The 21,158-nt window shown below is 36.0% G+C and overlaps 1 protein-coding gene across 10 annotated transcripts in view; it reads left to right on the forward strand.

Moving 5' to 3' along the window:
- The window catches only part of ERGIC2 (ERGIC and golgi 2), a 44,586-nt gene extending 28,363 nt beyond the window's left edge, over positions 1–16,223 (forward strand). For all 10 annotated transcript variants that reach the window (XM_060413250.1, XM_060413254.1, XM_060413251.1 and 7 more), the window contains 6 exons: positions 494–549; positions 1,404–1,502; positions 6,929–7,026; positions 10,337–10,499; positions 13,182–13,264; positions 13,426–16,223. In XM_060413250.1, the coding sequence (XP_060269233.1) occupies positions 494–549; positions 1,404–1,502; positions 6,929–7,026; positions 10,337–10,499; positions 13,182–13,264; positions 13,426–13,488 (562 nt within the window). In that variant the 3' untranslated portion in view covers positions 13,489–16,223. The remainder of the gene's footprint in view (positions 1–493; positions 550–1,403; positions 1,503–6,928; positions 7,027–10,336; positions 10,500–13,181; positions 13,265–13,425) is intronic.
- The last annotated feature ends 4,935 nt before the right edge of the window (positions 16,224–21,158 follow it).

The following is a 21,158-nucleotide window of genomic DNA, read 5'->3' on the forward strand; positions in this document are numbered from 1 at the left end:
AATTTGTTTTCTCTCGTTATGTAACTACATAATATTTTCAGTTTTGCATCTTGGCCCACAAACTTAAAATATTTACTGTGTAGGTCTTTTCAGGTGGCTCAGTGGTAATGAATCCACCTGCCATTGCAAGAGACATGGGTTCAGTCTCTGGGTCAGGAAGATCCCCTGGAGAAGGAAATAGCAACCCACTCCAATATTTCTGCCTGGAAAATCCCATGGGCTGAGAAATCTGGCAGGCTGCAGTCCATGGGGTCACAGAAAAGTTGTACATGACTTAGCAACTAAAACAATAACAACAACTTTACAGAAAATGTTTGCTAACCCCCAGTTTATTGCATCAAGATGAATAGATTTAACTACTTAAATCATAGGTCAAGTATGTTATATTATTTAATTCTAAGAAAATCATATAGTTTAAGAAAGATCTGCTTTCTGATTTTAATTCATTATGTGTTTAAATGTAATTACTTTAATCTTTTTTCCCTCCTTTCAGGGCAATTCCACATCCCCGAGGTCATGCACACTTGGCAGCACTTGTCAACCATGACTGTAAGCAGTTTCTGAAATTTCTTTCTGGGAAGATATCCTTGGGAAAAGTTTGTTTTTAAATTTTTAGTGCAGGTACAAGGTAGGGCTTTGAAAGTGGCCTGCTCTGAAAGAAGATAGCTAGCTACAGGAGAAAATAAATGATTTAACTTAATGCCTAATTTATTTTCTCTTGTCTTTAAGCTACCTATTTAATTATAGCTCTATTTAGTCATAATTCTATTTAGTCATAGCTCAGAAGTTGCTAAGGTTAGGGGAAGAGCCTTAGTGTCCTTTTTATCACTTAGTACACATTTCTGTTAATTTTTATAATAATGAAGAGAATATATTTGAAGTTTCCATATGTAAATTTAAATAGGGACATTTACACACAGATATAAAGTATTCAAGTTAGTTTCATGTAACGGTTATCATAAATTTAGTTCTTAAACTCTGTTGGAGAATAAAAACAAGTAATAAATTCCATAAAAAACAAATTTGGTCACATTTAGCAATGATGTGTATTAAAAATATATCTGATCAGTTTCATGGACATTACCCCAGTTCTTCTAACAACACAGTCCTGTTTCTGTATGATGATTTGGACTAGAAAAGAATTATTATTTTTGTTATCAGAATTAGATGTTATATTATTTCTTAGATTTTAATTTGTATATAATTATGAAATTTGCAATACAGTGTTCCTATGTATTCATATACTTTTTTTCTCAGAATAATGTGGTTTTAAATACAGTATTATCATGCCACCAGCTTTTAGATACTTTCACTTGAGAATAGACAAGAATGTGAACTAGTCTGTAACATAGTTTTAAGTAATTTAATGTCTCTACTTAATAGTTTTACTTTTTGCTTCTTAGCTTACAACTTTTCTCACAGAATAGATCATTTGTCTTTTGGAGAACTTGTTCCAGGAATTATTAATCCTTTAGATGGAACTGAAAAAATTGCATTAGATCGTAAGTATTTAAAAATTACTGTTGGAATTTGCATGTAGGCAAATTGTTGTTGTAACTTTGATAAAACATTTTAATTAATTCTTTTCTTAACCCCCTTGTAACAGATAAACAAATCTTTTAAGTGGTTTAAATGGTTGATAATCATTAAGTGACAATGTTTTGTGGAGAGAATGTCCTAGTAGTGGATGAATTTGAATGTTAAAGAACGTACCGTGAAACAGAATAAGGAATTAGTCAAAAGTAAGCAGGACAAGGAGTAGAATTTAAAAGCTCTTCAAATGTATGATAGGTTAATGTAAGAGGGTATAACCGCTTTTCCATATTCAACAAAGAAAGAATAAAAGAAAATTGGAACATTATAAGAAGAATTTCTTTCTTTTTATAGATTCAAAGTTATAAAATGCAGGCTATACTTACCGTATCAGAAACCTCTCTGGAGAAGTATACAAACGTCAGAAACCTAGAGTTTTTCTAGAATGGTTTGTTGTTAATACAGAAGTAGTACAGATATCTTTTATAACTGTTTTACTGTTCCATTTAAAATTGTAGCTTAACCAAATATAAATGGATTATTTTCTTAAATTTTGTAGCAAGTTTTATTTCCTCCTATTTCCTGAAGATTTTTGGTTGCTTTTCTTCTTAAATACTCGTATTGTGTGACATACCTTGAGGTCTTCTAAAGCTTCCTGTGCTTTCCTTTTGCAAAAGAAGTCTAGTCTCTGCAAAACTAATTAAGGATTTTATTTGTTTTAATTCAAATAGATTTATTAATATACAGTATTTTACTCTGTTAGCACAGCATTGTAATCAGATACATTAAAGATGCTTTATTTAGAATATTCACATTCATGAGTATTTTATGTTTCTGTTTGGGAATGTTTCACTTAAGGAAACTTGAAACGTGAGTAGAAACATTCTGAGAGTTATAAGCTTTATTCTCTGTAATCTCATGTTAAGTATATGTTCATTCCACACTGAAATACATTAAATATTACCTGAGGTGCTCATTTGAAACATGTTGGTTAATACTTTGTTTCAGGATCCTAAAATGAACTATAAATTTTTATAAAGAAGCAGATTTAAATATGAACAGATTAATTTTCAAAAGACTCTTGAAGTTCATTTGTTCCTAAATTCAGGGAGACTAAGGTATTTAGAGTTATTTTGTAAAATGCCATGAGATGAATGTCGGCAGGTTTTCAAATCTTTAAAGCAGGTATGCTCTTCTGCCTAATATATATTCTGTTGGGCCTCTTTTTCAAAAAAGAAAAAAAAAATTGAGCATCACAGATCCGGTGGGTTCAGATAACTGCCCCCTCTGATGTAGCAGTTTTCAAGGGATTACTTAGCAGTGACATCTTTAATGCTGTGCCAATTTGGACTGTAAATCTTGCAACAAAATCTTATGCAACAGCATTTTCTGCCTTTCCTGGTTATCAAGTTATCAAGTTATCTAGCAATCTTATATATTAGACAAATAGTCTGTAGCTTAAAAAGCTCTGGCGTTTCTTTGACCCTTATGGGTTATTATTCATTGCATTGGTACTTCACTCCTCATGGTATGAGATTTCATTTGTCTTTCCTTTTTTCCTGCAAGTCTTAATTTTCCCACACATGTGTACAGCATTGGGTGTAACCTCACCACTCTCAATTTCATCTTTTTTCATAAATACTTAACATTTGAACACCTTCTATCATTTTTACGTTGCTATTTTTATCATATAATAGAGTTATAAAACATCTAAAAAAATAAGCACAGATTGAGCAGTTCACTTCATATCAAAAAATGACTCAAAGGATGAAAGCTCAGCTGACAAGCCAGTTATTGGTGGTAGACAAAGTTGACACCCTCTTGCTCTAATATTATCTGTGATAATATTTAGGATTTAAATTGAAATTGATAATAGAAAACTGGTCAAAAACTGTTTGTGTTTATGAAACTGATAGTGGTACAAGCATTAGGTGAAATAAGGAATGGTGAAGTTGAAACAGGCTTTGGTTTATTTTGTCAGAAACTTGTCTAATGTTAGTGCTAAACAGACCATTACTCTTACTTCTCCCTTCTATCTATAGTTTTACCTTTCTTTCTTCTATTCTGAATTATGCTGAGATTAGAGACTGAAAAATTGAATTGATGGAAATAAAAATTTATTCATGCTGAGCAAAAGAAGCAAGACATGCCAAAGTACATACATATACTACCATTCATATGAAATTTTGGAATGGGCAAAACTAGTATGTAACAATAGAAGGTAGATTAGTGGTTGGCCTAGGCCAGATATGGAGGGAATGGACTGAAAGGGATTCAAAGGAACTTTCAGTTCAGTACAGTTCAGTCACTCAGTCATGTCCGACTCTTTGCAACCCCATGAATCGCAGCACGCCAGGCCTCCCTGTCCATCACCAACTCCCGGAGTTCACCCAGATTCACGTCCATTGAGTCAGTGATGCCATCCAGCTATCTCATCCTCTGTCGTCCCCTTTTCCTCCTGCTCCCAATCCCTCCCAGCATCAGGGTCTTTTCCAATGAGTCAGCTCTTCGCATGAGGTGGCCAAAGTACTGGAGTTTCAGCTTTAGCATCATTCCTTCCAAAGAACACCCAGGGCTGATCTCCTTCAGAATGGACTGGTTGGATCGCCTTGCAGTCCAAGACTCTCAAGAGTCTTCTCCAACACCACAGTTCAAAAGCATCAATTCTTCGGCGCTCAGCTTTCTTCACAGTCCAACTCTCACATCCATACATGACTACTGGAAAAACCATAGCCTTGATTAGATGGACCTTTGTTGGCAAAGTAATGTCTCTGCTTTTGAATATGCTATCTAGGTTGGTCATAACTTTCCTTCTAAGGAGTAAGCGTCTTTTAATTTCATGGCTGCAGTCACCATCTGCAGTGATTTTGGAGCCCAATAAATTAAAGTCTGACACTGTTTCCACTGTTTACTCGTCTGTTTCCCATGAAGTGATGGGACTGGATGCCGTGATCTTCATTTTCTGGATATTGAGCTTTAAGTCAACTTTTTCGCTCTCCTCTTTCACTTTCATCAAGAGGCTTTTAGTTCCTCTTCACTTTCTGCCACAAGGGTGGTGTCATCTGCATATCTGAGGTTATTGGTATTTCTCCTGGCAGTCTTGATTCCAGCTTGTGCTTCTTCCAGCCCAGCATTTCTCATGATGTATTCTGCATATAAGTTAAATAAGCAGGGTTACAATATACAGCCTTGACGTACTCCTTTTCCTATTTGGAACCAGTCTGTTGTTCCATGTCCAGTTCTAACTGCTGCTTCCTGACCTGCGTATAGGTTTCTCAAGAGGTGGGTCAAGTGGTCTGATATTCCCATGTCTTTCAGAATTTTCCACAGTTTCTTGTGATCCTCACAGTCAAAGGCTTTGGCATAGTCAATAAAGCAGAAATAGATGTTTTTCTGGAACTCTCTTGCTTTTTTGATGATCCAGCGGATGTTGGCAATTTGATCTCTGGTTCCTCTGCCTTTCTAAAACCAGCTTGAACATTTGGAAGTTCACAGTTCACGTATTGCTGAAGCCTGGCTTGGAGAATTTTGAGCATTACTTTACTAGCTTGTGAGATCAGTGCAATTGTGTGGTAGTTTGAGCATTCTTTGGCATTGCTTTTCTTTGGGATTGGAATGAAAACTGACCTTTTCCAGTCCTGTGGCCACTGCTGAGTTTTCCAAATGTGCTGGCATATTGAGTGCAGCACTTTCACAGCATCATCTTTCAAGATTTGAAAGAGCTCAATTGGAATTCTATCACCTCCACTAGCTTTGTTCATAGTGATGCTTCCTAAGGCCCACTTAACTTCACATTCCAGGATGTCTGGCTCTAGATGAGTGATCACACCATTGTGAATATCTTGGTTGTGAAGATCTTTTTTATACAGTTCTTCTGTGTATTCTTTCCACATCTTTTTACTAACTTCTGCTTCTGTTAGGTCCATACCATTTCTGTCCTTTATCGAGCTCATCTTTGCATGAAATGTTCTGTGGTATCTCTAGTTTTCTTGAAGAGATCTCTAGTCTTTCCCATTCTGTTGTTTTCCTCTATTTCTTTGCATTGATTGCTGAGGAAGCTTTCTTATCTCTCCATGCTATTCTTTGGAACTCTGCATTCAGATACTTATATCTTTCCTTTTCTCCTTTGCTTTTCACTTCTCTTCTTTGGGGGATGATTAAAATGTTTTTTTCATGTACACAATTTTCATAGACAATTATTACCATATGATGTGAAGTATGTCGCAAACATAGTGAGGCCCTATCACTTACCTAGCTGAAATTATAGATACGTATATCTAGTTCTGGAGAAGGCAATGGCAACCCACTCAAGTACTCAATCCCAGGGATGGAGGAGTCTGGTAGGCTGCAGTCCATGGGGTCATGAAGAGGTGGACATGACTGAACGACATCACTTTCACTTTTCACTTTCATGCATTGGAGAAGGAAATGGCAACCCACTGCGGTGTTCTTGCCTGGAGAATCCCAGGGACGGCGGAGCATGGTGGGCTGCTGTCTGTGGGGTCGCACAAAGTTGGACACGACTAAAGCGACTAAGCAGCAGCAGCATATCTAGTTCTAAATTTTCTAGAGTGTAAGACCTAGAGAATTAACATGCTTTTTATTATGTGATTGTTTAAAATCAGTAATTAGTGATATAATGCTTTTCTGACATATTAAACCTAGAACAGCCTAATAACTATATAATTATAATCCCTTTAATTACATAGTGACTCCAGGCCATCATTGAGTGGTTTCTTTTTTTTTCCTGCTATCATATTGATTCTTTGTATTTATCCAAAGACTACCTTTTGATTCATTTTTTGAGTGGTACATGCTTAGTCACTCAGTCATGTCGGAGTCTTTGTGACCCCATGGACTATAGCCCACCAGGCTCCTCTGTCCATGAAACTTTCCAGGCAAGAATACGGAATGGGTTGCCATTTTCTTCTCCAATTTGGTTTATTCATCCAATGGCTAATTCAATTTTGGTTTATTTTTTTATCTTAAGATATTAGTAGAAACTGAAAATGTATCTCATGGTGGTTATATACTATTATAACTTTATTTTTATTTGTTTCTGTACTATAAAGAACTGCTTTTTTATTTTCCATATTTTATAAAAGGATGCTAATGAGTATAAAGGATATCTAATGAGGTCACTAGCTCATCTGTTTTTTTGACATCTTCTAATAGATATGTGTGTGTGACTTTTATGCTTACTGAGAACTTACTTGTTTTATCAAGCGTGAATTATTGCTTTCATTGATTGTTTTATAATACTTTTTTTGTTAGACATTGTTATAAATAGCGTTAAATCTCAGATTAGAGGTGTTTAATAGAAGAATGATATATTTGGAAGCAGTTTCATTGCTACTGGATTGATGGAAAAAACTACATTTTATTTTTATTCTAGACAACCAGATGTTTCAATATTTTATTACAGTTGTGCCAACAAAATTACATACATACAAAATTTCAGCAGACACCCATCAGTTTGCCGTGACAGAAAGGGTAAGTTGAATTCAACTGGTAAAATTATTTTTTAAATCTTGTATCACTACACAAATATATTTAAAAGTTTGTATCATGTACATTGTTATTAGATGTTCATAGGACATTTAGAAAAACTGGCAAAAAGATAAACATTAAATTTAAAATTAAAAAAAATTTAAATTTCAAATTAAAATTTAAATTTCATATTTCACAAAACATTAAATTTCAATAAAGTTCAAAAGCATTAAATTTCAAAAAGTAGAATTCTTTTTTTAACACATTATTTTTGAAATTGTTTTCCATTATAGGTTTAAAATGAATTTTTAAAGCATTTATAGTTCTGCTACAAAATTAAGTTGAAGTATCAGGTAATCCCCTCCCTCATTTAAGATTTGGAATCCATTGATTGACCTTTTATTTTAAGCAAATAAAATATCAGAAATGGATACTAAATATATGTTTTAGAAGAAGAAGTAGATTTTAAAAATCTAGAATGTTTTCTGTCAATTAATAAAAAACTGTTAAACTATGATGTTAATTATTTTACTCTTAATATCTTAATTTTTAATGTTTTCCTATGTATTGGTATAAGCAGGTTTTTATCTGCCAACAGATTTTCTAATTTAACCATTAGTTTTTAACTAACGTACCTACCCTGGGTACGTTATTGTGCATGGTTATTGTGACTCACATAGCAGGTTTAGAGGGTTTTCCTTCTTAAGTTAGGGCTTTGTATTCATCTGTTAATAATTGAGAGGAAAAACGTTCTGTAACCTTAGGACAGAGTGGCTCTATAAATAAATATTGACAGTGAGGAGCAGAGTTTTAGAATTGGATAGTTTAACAAATTTCTCATCTACTCTGGGACCATATTTTCTTTCTTTCCTTCTCTTTTTTCTTCTTTTGTTTATTTTTATGAGTTATATTTACTTATTGTGTTCAGATCTGGTGATATTCAAATACTAGTATGCAGAAAAATTCCAAAATATAAGTGCTTTAAAAAATTTGCTTTCCTGCATGAGATTTTCCTTTGATAATCTTATGACTTATGTTGATTATGAGCTCAATAACTATAGAATTTTCTTTATTCTTAGGAATCTAAATACTAAAGTTTTTATGGATGTAGTGTCATGTGTTTATGACTTTTCAAATGGTTCAGAAGGGAAAAATAAAGTGTATATATATATACACACTATATATATGTGTATACACTATATATATATGCACATATATATATATAACTATGTTTGTGTGTACACAGAAACTAGCTAAAGTGTCTGTAAGTATACATTGTGCTTGCTTTTCTTTATGGCTGGGAAGATAGCATTTCTCACTAAGGTTGGCAACACTGGAAAGTCAGACAGTCTACACAGTGACAAGACTTTGGGGAAAATGAGTGATATACATTGCTAAGAGTGTAAAGTGGCATAATAGCTTGGAAGGGAGTTAGGCAATATCTGGAAAATGATGTATGCGTTTACCCTTTGACACAGCAATCCTACTTCTATAAATTGAATCCAGAGATAAAAGAATAGAAGTGATGTGTGTATGAGGCTATTAGTTGTGTTATTTGTAATTGCAGAGACTGGAAACAACCCACATAGTACATCCACACATGGGGGAGCATGCAACTTTAAAAATAGAGAGAGAAAAAGATATCTATTTACTGATATGAAATTATCTCCGGGATATATATATTTTTTAATAATAAAAGTAAAAAAGAAAAATAGAATCCCAGAGCATTTGGCCTTTGTGGGGTGTGTTTGTACTGATAGGGTAACTACAATAGTTGTTTTTCACTGTCAGAAAAAGTAACTGAAGTTGGCAGAATGGATGGATGATAAGAAGGTCAGCACTGACCTTCATTGGTCCTGGACCAAAAGCGAACCATTATGAGTCTTTTGTTACGTAGACACCGTGATCCCTGAAACATCATCTACTCATATAGATGGCGACAGTGTAGTTATTATTTTGGCATTATATTTAACTTATCAGAACTCTTTAAGATGAAATCATTTTATATTGGAAACTTGATCAGTGGCTTATAAGGAAGCTTGTAAAGAATAAGCTTATAACAGTAGTTCTGTTGTGCTAATAGGCAAAGAGATTTTGTAGTGCCCACATGAGTTGCTATAATTTTCCTCGCTATATGTCTTCCTGAAGCTTGTAGTTTAGTTACAACGTAGTAGAAACAGGTAAGGCTTGACACAAAAGTCGTAACAAAGTGCTGGGTATCATAGCTGTTTCATGCTATGAGTTGTTGTTCAGTTGCTTAGTCGTGTCTGACTCTTTGCCACCCCGTGGTCTGCAGCATGCCAGGCCTCCCTGTCCTTCACCATCTCCTGGAGCCTGCTCAAACTCATGTCCATTGATTCGGTCCTCTGTCGTCCCATTCTGTGTTCAGTCTTTCACAGCATTAGGGTCTTTTTTGAAGAGTCAGCTCTTTGCATCAGCTGGCCATAGTATTGGAGCTTGAGATTCAGCATCAGTCCTTCCAGTGAATATTCAGTATTGATTTCCTTTAGGATTGACTGCTTTTGAACTGTGGTGTTCGAGAAGACTCTTGAGAGTCCCTTGGAATGCTGTGATAGAAATGTATTAGAAGTTTGCAAGCTTGATTTTTGAAGTATAACCAGGATGAAACAAAACATTAGTTTCTCACTCAGTGTGCACACTATGGTAGGTTTGTAAATTTAGTTACACTCCTTTCAAGAAAAAAATTTCATTTAAAAACTGAACCAGTAGTCAGTCTTTCAAATTAATGCATTCTTTCATCCTGTACTATATCTCATATGGTTTAAAATGAACAACAGAGAGTGAAATTGTTTTTTAATTTTTCAAATGACAGGAAGTAAGTGTAATTATTTTGTAAATTCTTAGCAAAGAAATATTACAAAAAAGTATGTTAAAATAGGAATGTATTGGGTTAGCTAAAAAGTTCATTTGGGTTTTTCCTTATGATGCGACAGAACAACCCAAACGAACTTCTTGGGCAATGTGATGGTTTTCAATGATTTTACCAGTGAAGACTGTGCCATATAGTTTTAAAGTCTTGGGTTAATAGAAACCTTGTATGTAAAGTGATTTTTTTGAGAAAATAGGAAAGAATGATTCAGTTCTTTTGATTGCTTCAAAACCCAGCCATGCAAAGAATACATAATAGAGAACTTGATCTAGCAGGACAATTCCTGAAGAGATTTGGATGTCGTTCTTGTTCAGGAGGGCTGGAGGGCTTCCTGTTGACTGTATGCAAGTAGCCTAATGATGTGAATCCTGTTGTGTCTTCCTTCTTCCTTCTCTCTTTCCCCTTCCTTTTACCTTCCTTTAGGAACGTGTTATTAACCATGCTGCGGGCAGCCATGGAGTCTCTGGGATTTTTATGAAATATGATCTCAGCTCTCTTATGGTGACAGTTACCGAAGAGCATATGCCTTTCTGGCAGTTTTTTGTAAGACTTTGTGGTATTGTTGGAGGAATCTTTTCAACAACAGGTTAAGATTCATTCCTGTTTTTGTTTTTGTTTTTGTTTTTTTTTTTTGTCTAATTTCTAAAAGTATTGCTCACACTCAGTCAAGATACTTTTACTCAAAAGGGGCAAGAAATGTATACATTTTCATGTTTTGATGTTTAAAGAACTTTTTCTTTAAGGTTTAATTTCAGACGTCACAGATTGTATTGATTAAGTGTTACACTTAAGTTCACTGTATTCAGTGACTTAAGGGAGATTATTTAGTGTGGTTGGGCTTCCCAGGTGGCACTAGAGGTAAAGAACCTGCCTGCCAAGGCAGGAGACAGGAGAGATGTGGGTCCGTTTCCTGGGTCAGGAAGATCACCTCAAGGAGGAAATGGAAACTTATTCCATTATTCTTGCCTGGAGACTGCCATGAACAGAGGAGCTTGGTGGGCTATAGCCCATAGGGTCACAAAGAGTCAGACACAATTGAAGGGACTACACACAGAGTGTGCTAGAGAGAGCCTATTGAACTCAAGTTATGTCATTTACATGGTGGTAGCCCTGTGTCAGTCACCTACATTTTCTAAAATTTTCTCTCTATAAAAATGGGAATAATAATATCTAACTTGCAAGTGTGTTGTAGGATTAGATGAGAAAATGCCTGGAAACAGTAGATAGTTTGAACATAAATTTTCTTTTTCAATTAAGGTATTTTCAACAGTACAGGATATAAAATTATATTTTATGATATGTTGTACTATGAAATATGTACAGCCACATTCTATGAATTCTGATCATTTTGCTTTAAGATTATGGGATTTTCTCGAAGGTAACTTGAAAAAGAAGTGCTGTATTGTGAAAGTTAAAGTGTTAGTCACTCAGTCATGTCCCACTCTTTGAGACCCCATGCACTGCAGCCTGTCAGGCTCCTCTGTTCGTGGAATTCTCCAGGCAGAAATACTGGAGTGGGTAGCCATTTCCTTTTGCAGAATTGTAACTGTGAAAATTTGAGTGTTAAATATAGAAAGAAAAATAAAATAGAAAGGATAAAGGAAATATTAGGTTGGTGCAAAAGTAGCTGTGGTTTTTACATTGTTGAAATTTACCATTTGATATTAGAATACATTCTAAATAAACGTGCTCATGTATACATCATTTTACTGTGCATTTCTCACTTTATAAAACATATGGCTAATGACTTATTACTTGCTGTTTATTTTATATTTATTTTAGACTATGGAAATCATGTTAGACAAAAAGCAAATTTAAGCGATTTTCTTATTTGAGTTCAAAATGGGTTGTAAAGCAGCCAAGACAACTTGCAATATCAACAGTGCACTTGGCCCAGAAACTGCTAATGAATATACAGTGCAGTGATGCTTCAGGAAGTTTTGCAAAGGAGATGAGAGCCTTGAAGATGAGGAGTGTAGTGGCAGGGCATTGGAAGTTGACAGCTTCAATTAACAGCCATCATTGAAGCTGATCCTCTTAGAACTACAGAAGTTGCAGAGGAGCTCAACGTCAACCATTCTGTGGTCATTTGGCACTTGAAACGATTTGGAAAGGTGAAGATACTTGATTTAAGTGGCTGCCTATGAGCTGACTGAAAATAAAAAAATTCATTTTGAAGTGTCTTCTCTTTTTGTGTGCAACAACAAGCCATTTCTCAATCAGATTGTGACGTGCAACAAAAAGTGGGCTGTATATGACATCCAGAGATGACCAACTCAGAAGCTCCAAAGCACTTCCCAAAGCTAAACTTGCACCAGAAAATGGGTCACGGTCATGGTTTGGTGGTCTGCCACCCATCTAATCCTCTGTAGGCGAAATCATAACATCTGAGGAGTATGCTCAACAAATCAGTGAGAAGCACCGAAAGGTGCAGCACCTCCAGCTGACACTGGTCAACAAAAAGGCCCAGTTCCTCTCTATAACAATGCCCAACTTGCAGGTTGCACAACCAACTTTTCAAAAGTTGAACAAATTGGGCTATGAAGTTTTACCTCATTTGTTGTATTCACCTGACTTCTCACCAACTGACTACCTCTTCTTCAAGCATCTTGACCATTTCTTGCAGGGAAAATGCTTCCAAAACAGCAGGAGGCAGAAGATACTTTCCAAGACTTCATTGAATCCCAAAGCATGGATTTTTATGCTACAGGAATAAGCAAACTTATTTCTCATTGGCAACAATGTGTTGATTCTAATTGTTCCTATTTTGATTAAAAAAAGTGTTTGAGCCTGGTTATAATGATTTAAAATGCAGTCTGAAACTGCAGTTACTTTTGTACCAACCTAAATAGTTCCTTTTTTATGTTAACTTCTGTTTATTATTACATGGAGTTTATAGTTTCAATTATATTTTTTAAATGAATGAATAGCTTTTTTATGAAAGTTTTGGTTACTGCTTTATTTACAATAGAGTCATTTAAATTTGTGGTGGTGTAAGATATATTAGCACCTTTGAAAAGATTGCTTTGTCAAGGTCGTGAATTAAGTGGCCTTCTGATTTTGAAAAGAAGTTCACTTATTTTAAAATCCACTTGTCTTGATATTTTTAACTGTGGATGTCAATAAAGCAAACTGTTTCCTTCCTTAACCTTTTCCATTGTAATTAGTTGAGTTTTTTATTCTTACTCACAAATTTAGGAAGTAAATAACAGGAAGAAATTTCATTAGAAGCATAATTTAATTAAAAACAAACATTTTGTTGTTACAGGCATGTTACATGGAATTGGCAAATTTATAGTTGAAATAATTTACTGTCGTTTCAGACTTGGAGCCTACAAACCTGTCAATTCTGTAAGTGATACAGTGATGTCCATCCTAAGTCATAGTATCATTGTTAAATCTAAATATTAGCTCTTGGTGCCTAAAAGAAATTGCCCAAAATAAACCATTATGTTTAGAGGAAATAGTGTAAGAAGTAAAGCTCATACTTTGATCTTTTTGTTCCTCCCTAGGTTCCCTTTGAAGATGGCCACACGGACAACCATGTACCTCTTTTAGAAAATAATACACATTAACATCTCCCAAGTAAAGGAGAAGAACTTTTTGCCTGAGACATAAAACCTTTTTTAATAATAAAATATTGTGCAATATATTCAAAGAAAAGAAAATATGAATGAAAAACAGAAATCACACCTAGGGACAAAAAAAACAACCCCAAACTGAAATCCTATATGTTCCGTGTCTGTTACAAATATTCTAGAAGAAATTATGCAGCTAATCTATAATCAGTGAATAAGCCCAACTGGAGTGTTGCTTTGAACATGACCCCTTCTGATATTTTCATAGCAGATGGGCAGTATTGAAATCAGACCTTGCTTCTTGATGACAGAGCCTAAAGGAAGAAGTCAAATCACATCTAAAGAAAATGGCTTTGATAAGTGCAAATGTTTTCATCTCTTTGTTTTTTTAAAGATATGATGTCAGAATAAAATATGTAAAACATATGGAAAACTAGTGTAGACTTTAAAAAGTGTGGTCAGGTCACATTGTTAATAAAGGAAAAGGCGGGGTCCCTGTGTTATAGCCATATTACTGTTAAGCCATAATGACAAGACCATTTATCCAATTTTGGGTCTTAGGGTGGTAACTGCTTTTCTTTAAACTTTGGCTGTTGACATTTCTGATTGTTCAAGGCAAGGTTGTGAAAGACTAAGGTAAATACTCAGAAGGGCAGATGCTGTAATATGTAACAGAGGCAGATGCTGTAATATGTAACAGGTATCATTCACAAATTGTATAGTGGGCACGTATGCAGGGAGAAGAAAGCACAAGTTTAAAAAAGATTTAAAATTTCCTAAATTTCCTAATCTGATCCTTATTTTTTGTTATGGTTTGGGAACGGGGTGAGTAATAAAAAGATCCACTGCTAATGATGGAAATAATCAGTTTGTAAAATATTAAGAGGAAAAGTAGCATTTTTTATGTGTTATGGTAGTGGGCAACAGGGTAACTTAAAAATAGAAGTATAAGGCAAATATTTAAGTAAGACAAAATAATGTCAGAACTGAGAGATTATCATATTAAACAGTGTCATATTAAACATAATATTAAATGTTTATCATATTAAACATTTAAACTGTAAAACTGTATTATGAAAAAACGATCTGCATTCAGAGTGTCCTGAATGTGATTGATTCTGTATTAGATTGTGTTGGTCTAGATTTCTTACTATTTAAGGATTCATTTTAAATTTCTAGACTATAAAAGATTTTAAAGAGGGGTGTATCACTCAGGTGCTGTTAAAACCTAAATTTGGAATATGTGTGCCAACATAATTTTTCCTTTTGTAATGCTTAATAATGACAGTAGAAGAATCATCAACCACTTCCTCTTGGTTTAAGTCTTTCAGGGAAATGGGGAAACAAAAATTCCAGGTAAGTAACAAGACCAAGACTAAAAAACAAGATTTTAAATGGTTTTTAGAGAATAGGACACCACAAGTTAGAGTTTTTCAAATTCCTTTCTGTTAAAAAGTAAAAGAAAAAAATGTCCTGTTGAAAGCAGTTGGGGCAGATAATGGAAAGAAGAAGAAATACTGATAAAACTACTTTATAGTAAAGCTTATATAAGAATGCTATTTTGCAAATAATAAGAGAAGCATCATTGTTTAAAATATATAGTTAATATGATTAAGAGCCATTAAGTTAACTGACTAATATAAGTGACAAGTTTATGCTTTGAAAGATTTTTGAATTCAGAAAATTCCAAATAATGAATAGCCTTCTCATTATTTAGAACTTTCTGATTTCTTCAGATGTTATTTCCAGTGAAGGTAGACTAGGAAAAGGAAGTTTTAATTAGAATTAGAATTTTAGCTATTTTAGACTGAATGTTGGTTCTGTGAATCTGCTTGTCAGAAAATTCAATTAAGTTTCAGGGTTATTTTAATAGGAAAAACTTGATTTAGAATTATTTTCTCTCAATTAGGATTATAAAAGTTGAATATCTTTAAGAAGGATTTTAAAAATTATTTTGGTACTTGCATATGATTTTTACTTGTTACCGTTTTGTTTTCCAAATACCACATTAAAATTGTAATAGTATTAATCTGTCCCATTAAAACGGAGTATAAAAGGAATTTCTTTGAAGCAAAATCCTACTTTGCCATTGACTTCCATTTTAAATGTTATGAAAGGTTTTCACCTGAAACCCCTTGAATAGTCAGGGTCAGATTTTGGGCAATCAAAGTATTAAGATTCTGACCAGCCCTTTGTATGATGAGTGATGAGGTAGGTACACTTGTATATTAGGATTTAGTAGCAGTTTTTGACCTCACCAAGTGTCTCACCAAGTGTTTCTTTTCCATGGCAGAGAACACTGTACTGGCCTGTCTATCCATTGGCATGTACCTGGGGATGCCTCTAGTAGGATACCCAAGTTTATTACTCAATTTTTTATTTTATTAGGGCATTCATAGTATCTATGTGTATATATTCCATCCTAAATATTTTGAGATCTGGAATTACGTGAAATGAGTTTTCTTTTTCATCTGTGTTTGCATACATTAGCCTATAAAAAGATGAAATGTTTAAATGAAAAAGATGAATAATTGTCTGCTGCAGTATTTGTACACTTAAGACTACCTCTTGGGAAAAGCTTAACTTAGAATTACACATTTTTAATTCTTGACTTAGATGATTAATATGCTTTTCTCATATACATTTTATGATATAAAGCACTGAATTTTTGTAATAAAACTTTACTAATGACAAAGTTTATAATCTTTAATACAAGCTTTGGGATTCTTAAAGGAATGACTAAGGTTTACTTTTTTTAATGGTATAAAGGACACATGTTGTGTATTGTCTTTTTATGTCTTAGGTTAGTAATTCAGGTACCAAAAAATAAATGTACATGCAGCTCCTTTGTTTCACAATTTAAAACCTTTAAACTTAAGTTTGAGATGTGTATATTTTTTAAATTACTTAACCTGAGCCTTAGTATCTTTAAAATCTCATCAGGACTTTAACCTAGTACTTAAGCTCTTCCCTCTCTGTTTGGAGGTCTAGCAAACCTTTAAGCCAAAATGAGTCACCCTTTGTCAGCACTATCCAAATAGATCACTACTTGTTCACTACCTTATGGTATGAAGCCTGGAGTAATATCCAAGTACTATTTATTTATTGTAATTTCTCCCACCCCTTTTGGAATATTTTAGTGATTAAATCAGCATTATTTTAAAAGTAGGAAACAAAATGCCTTGGATTTTTTTTCTTATAGTTTTTAAAATTGTTTTAACAGAAAGAAACACAAGATTCATTCAGGGTCTCAATCCTAAAGATTTGGACTCAATAAAATACATTGTACAATAATTTTTTTTGTCCTTTTACGATCATGTACCCCCAAATAAGCCTTAGTTCCTCATATTTAAACTTTTTCCTCCTAGGAAAACTATAGCAATCTTTATCATTCAGTAGCTTTCCTTTTGCTTCAGGTGGAGCTAAATTGCTGTATCATATGGCATTCTATATTTTTTGTGTTACGAGTGAGTGAGGAAAAGAGTTGACTCCAATTTATACACCTGTAAACAGAGTATAATCAGCAAAACATTTAATGGTTTTGTTTCAGTGACTGCAAGTTGTATTTATCAAAAGCATTAACAATTCTTCCAAATTCACTTACGCTGTTTATATAATAATTTTAATGTAACCCCCAGAATAAGGAGGTGTGGCAAAAGGTATACATTGATGTAAGATACGTACTACATACTAAAGCAGACCTTCAACAACACGGCATATAATTATGTAGTAAATATTTTATAAATTCTGTTTTCAAGCAACTATACAAACTAATTGGGTGATTTCTTGTATTATACTTATCTTTGATTTCTTTAAGATATTTTTCTAGAATTGATGAAATTGACCCAACTCCACATCTTTCCAACCCATTTACAATTCCAGCTTGGAACTGATATTTCAAATAAAGTAGCTGCTGCTGCTGCTGCTAAGTCGCATCAGTTGTGTCTGACTCTGTGCGACCCCATGGACGGCAGCCCACCAGGCTCCCTCGTCCCTGGGATTCTCCAGGCAAGAACACTGGAGTGGGTTGCCATTTCCTTCCCCAATGCATGAAAAGTGAAAGTGAAGTCGCTCAGTCGTGTCCAACTCTTAGCGACCCCATGGACAGCAGCCTACCAGGCTCCTCTGGCCCTGGGATTTCCCAGGCAAGAGTACTGGAGTGGGGTGCCATTGCCTTCTCCAAAAATAAGGTAGGGATACACCTAAAATATTAATCTATTTTATATCAGAGAGCTCTTTCTAGCTGTTAACAATTTCAGTTAAGTATCTGTTGTCATAATTGTATCTGCACCTCACAGGGCATTCTCAAGTCAGTTGTATCTTAAAATCAGCAATTCTAGCAATTTGTTATATTTTTAAGAAGTAATCTAGGTAGTGAGCATTTTTTCATATTTGTATCAGTTCAGTTCAGTTGCTCAGTCGTGTCCGACTCTTTGCAACCCCATGAATCGCAGCATGCCAGGCCTCCCTGTCCATCACCAACTCCTGGAGTTCACTCAGACTCGCGTCCATCGAGTCAGTGATGCCATCCAGTCATCTCATCCTCGGTCGTCCCCTTCTCCTGCCCCCAATCCCTCCCAGCATCAGAGTGTTTTCCAATGAGTCAACTCTTCGCATGAGGTGGCCAAAGTACTGGAGTTTCAGCTTTAGCATCATTCCTTCCAAAGAAATCCCAGGGCTGATCTTCAGAATGGACTGGTTGGATCTCCTTGCAGTCCAAGGGACTCTCAAGAGTCTTCTCCAACACCACAGTTCAAAAGCATCAGTTCTTCGGCGCTCAGCCTTCTTCACAGTCCAACTCTCACATCCATACATGACCACAGGGAAGACCATAGCCTTGACTAGACAGACCTTAGTCGGCAAAGTAATGTCTCTGCTTTTGAATATACTATCTAGGTTGGTCATAACTTTTCTTCCAAGGAGTAAGTGTCTTTTAATTTAATGGCTGCAATCACCATCTGCAGTGATTTTGGAGCCCAGAAAAATAAAGTCTGACACTGTTTCCACTGTTTCCCCATCTATTTCCCATGAAGTGATGGGACTGGATGCCATGATCTTTGTTTTCTGAATGTTGAGCTTTAAGCCAACTTTTTCACTCTCTTTCACTTTCATCAAGAGGCTTTGTAGTTCCTCTTCACTTTCTGCTGTAAGGGTGCTGTCGTCTGCATATGTGAGGTGATTGATATTTCTCCTGGCAATCTTGATTCCAGCTTATATTTCTTCCAGTCCAGTGTTTCTCATGATGTACTCTGTATATAAGTTAAATAAGCAGGGTGACAATATACAGCCTTGATGTACTCCTTTTCCTATTTGGAACCAGTCTGTTCTATGTCCAGTTCTAACTGCTGCTTCCTGGCCTGCATACAGATTTCTCAAGAGGCAGATTAGGTGTTGTGGTATTCCCATCTCTTTCATAATTTTCCATATTTGTATATGGTTCCCAAAACATAATTTTTTAGATTTTCAGAGAAAATGTACAGGGGAAAGTTATGTGGAAATCTGCGTGTGATTCTTGTGAAATTTGAAACATATTGACATTTTTAGAAACATTCAGTTCAGTATTCGGCCAGTCATGTCTGACTCTTTGCAACGCCATGGACTGCAGCACACCAGGCTTCCCTGTCCATCACCAACTCCCTGAACTTGCTCAGACTGGTATCCACCGAGTTAGTGATGTCATCCAACCATCTCATCCACTGTTGTTGCCTTCTGTTTTCAGTCTTTCCCAGCATCAGAGTCTTTTCTAAGGAGTCAGTTCTTCGCATCAGGTAGCCAAAGAACATCAGGTAGCCAATCAGCTTTAGCATCAGTCCTTCCAGTGAATATTCAGGATTGTTTTCCTTTAGGATTGACTGGTTTGATCTCTTTACAATCCAAGAAACTTTAGGCTGGTCTCATTTAATTGTTAATGCTTACTATGAGATACACTACTTGACTATTAGTCCCTTCTCAAGTCAATTTTACCGTGAGATTCTAAGTCACTTACTTAAATGAGCTAAAAATTTAAATGAGTTAAATCTTATACTAGCTGGAGATGTTAAGTTAGTATAAAATTTTGAGAAATGTTTTTCTGATTTGTGTGCTCATCTGCCTCAACTTTTTCTAGAATTAATTGCCTCGTGTTGACTTTTCAATTCTGTAATGTTTGTTATTGTAATATCTTGTGGGTGCAGAATATAGGGATTACCAAAGCTTTTTAAAAGTAACCCTTTCTTTGTACTTACTGCCCCCTTCTCCATCAAAAGTAGGAAGTTCTTACTGGATTGTATATATTAGGCACTCAAATTACTGTTAATTGGTCTTGATATAAAGTGGCTAGGGGTTTTCTTTCATGCAGATACATACTTTTACAGCTTAATCGTCACAAGAGAACTTTGTGTCATTTCTTTAATACCAGAGGTAGAATATTCTTCAGCATGTGTTACCAAATTGCAAGTCCATGTGCCTGATGCACAGTGAGGTCTGTCAATACTAAAACATTAGAGTTTGGAACAGAGAAAGGTTTATTACAGATTCATACAAGGAAATGGGTGGCTGATGCCTTAAGAAACCCAGTTAGTGAAAGCTTTCAACAAGCCCCTTTAAAAGCCAAAGGTGAAGGAGGGGCGTGGTTAGTTGTTAACTTCTAAGCATCAGATCCTTTGTTCTTGAGGTCAGGTCATGATTGGGGAATGATGTTCCTGTAAATCTCTACCAAACCAATGTTATTCTCTGTCTCTGTTATTCTCTTGTCCAAGAAAGGGCAAGGTCCCACGGCACAACCTGCATCCTCCAAGGTCCTGGTCCTGGCTAAGAGGAGGCAGATTTCAGCTGGCAGCTCCCTCAGGGCCAGGTCCCCAAACCCTGCCAAGTTGTCATCTCTGCCACGCACCCAACCCACCTCACCCTCAGTCTCCTCAGGCTGCCCAAAAAGAGGGGAGACTAGGTCCAACAGACTGCAACCAAGGCAGATATCTGTGCTATTTGGTAGCATGGGGGAGAGGTTCACTGCTCCTCAAGGTCTGGGCCAAGGCTAGTGGAGGGCTTTAGGGCTCTGGAGCCCTGCAGGACATAGTTCCCAGTCTGTTCCCTGGGTCCTCCAGTTCACTCACTGGCCCAAGCCTGGATGAGCTGGAGGGCCTCCAGGAGAAGGCCTGAATCTGTCTTTTACCCGATGACCACCGCACCACTGACCCTTGGCTGAATCACTTCCCTAATCGTCCCTCATTGACAGTTACTTATGGGGTGTGCCCACTGAGGGACTGACCAATGGCTGAGCAGGACAACTAGTGGTTGCTCACTAACAGCTTGCTGCTTGTGGGTGGGGCCCACTGAGGGACTGACCAATGGCTGAGCAGGACAACTAGTGGTTGCTCACTAACAGCTTGCTGCTTGTGGGTGGGGCCCACTGAGGGACTGACCAATGGCTGAGCAGGACAACTAGTGGTTGCTCACTAACAGCTTGCTGCTTGTGGGTGGGGCCCACTGAGGGACTGACCAATGGCTGAGCAGGACAACTAGTGGTTGCTCACTAACAGCTTGCTGCTTGTGGGTGGGGCCCACTGAGGGACTGACCAATGGCTGAGCAAGACCTGTTCCCTAATAACGGTGCAGAGTAATGAGGCACAGCAATGGCTACCTTGTGTAAGGGCTGTGCTCATCCTGCTCTGTACCCTATTAATGGTGTC

The sequence above is a fragment of the Ovis aries genome, chromosome 3, assembly GCF_016772045.2.
Source record: "Ovis aries strain OAR_USU_Benz2616 breed Rambouillet chromosome 3, ARS-UI_Ramb_v3.0, whole genome shotgun sequence".
Taxonomy (NCBI): Eukaryota; Metazoa; Chordata; class Mammalia; order Artiodactyla; family Bovidae; genus Ovis; species Ovis aries.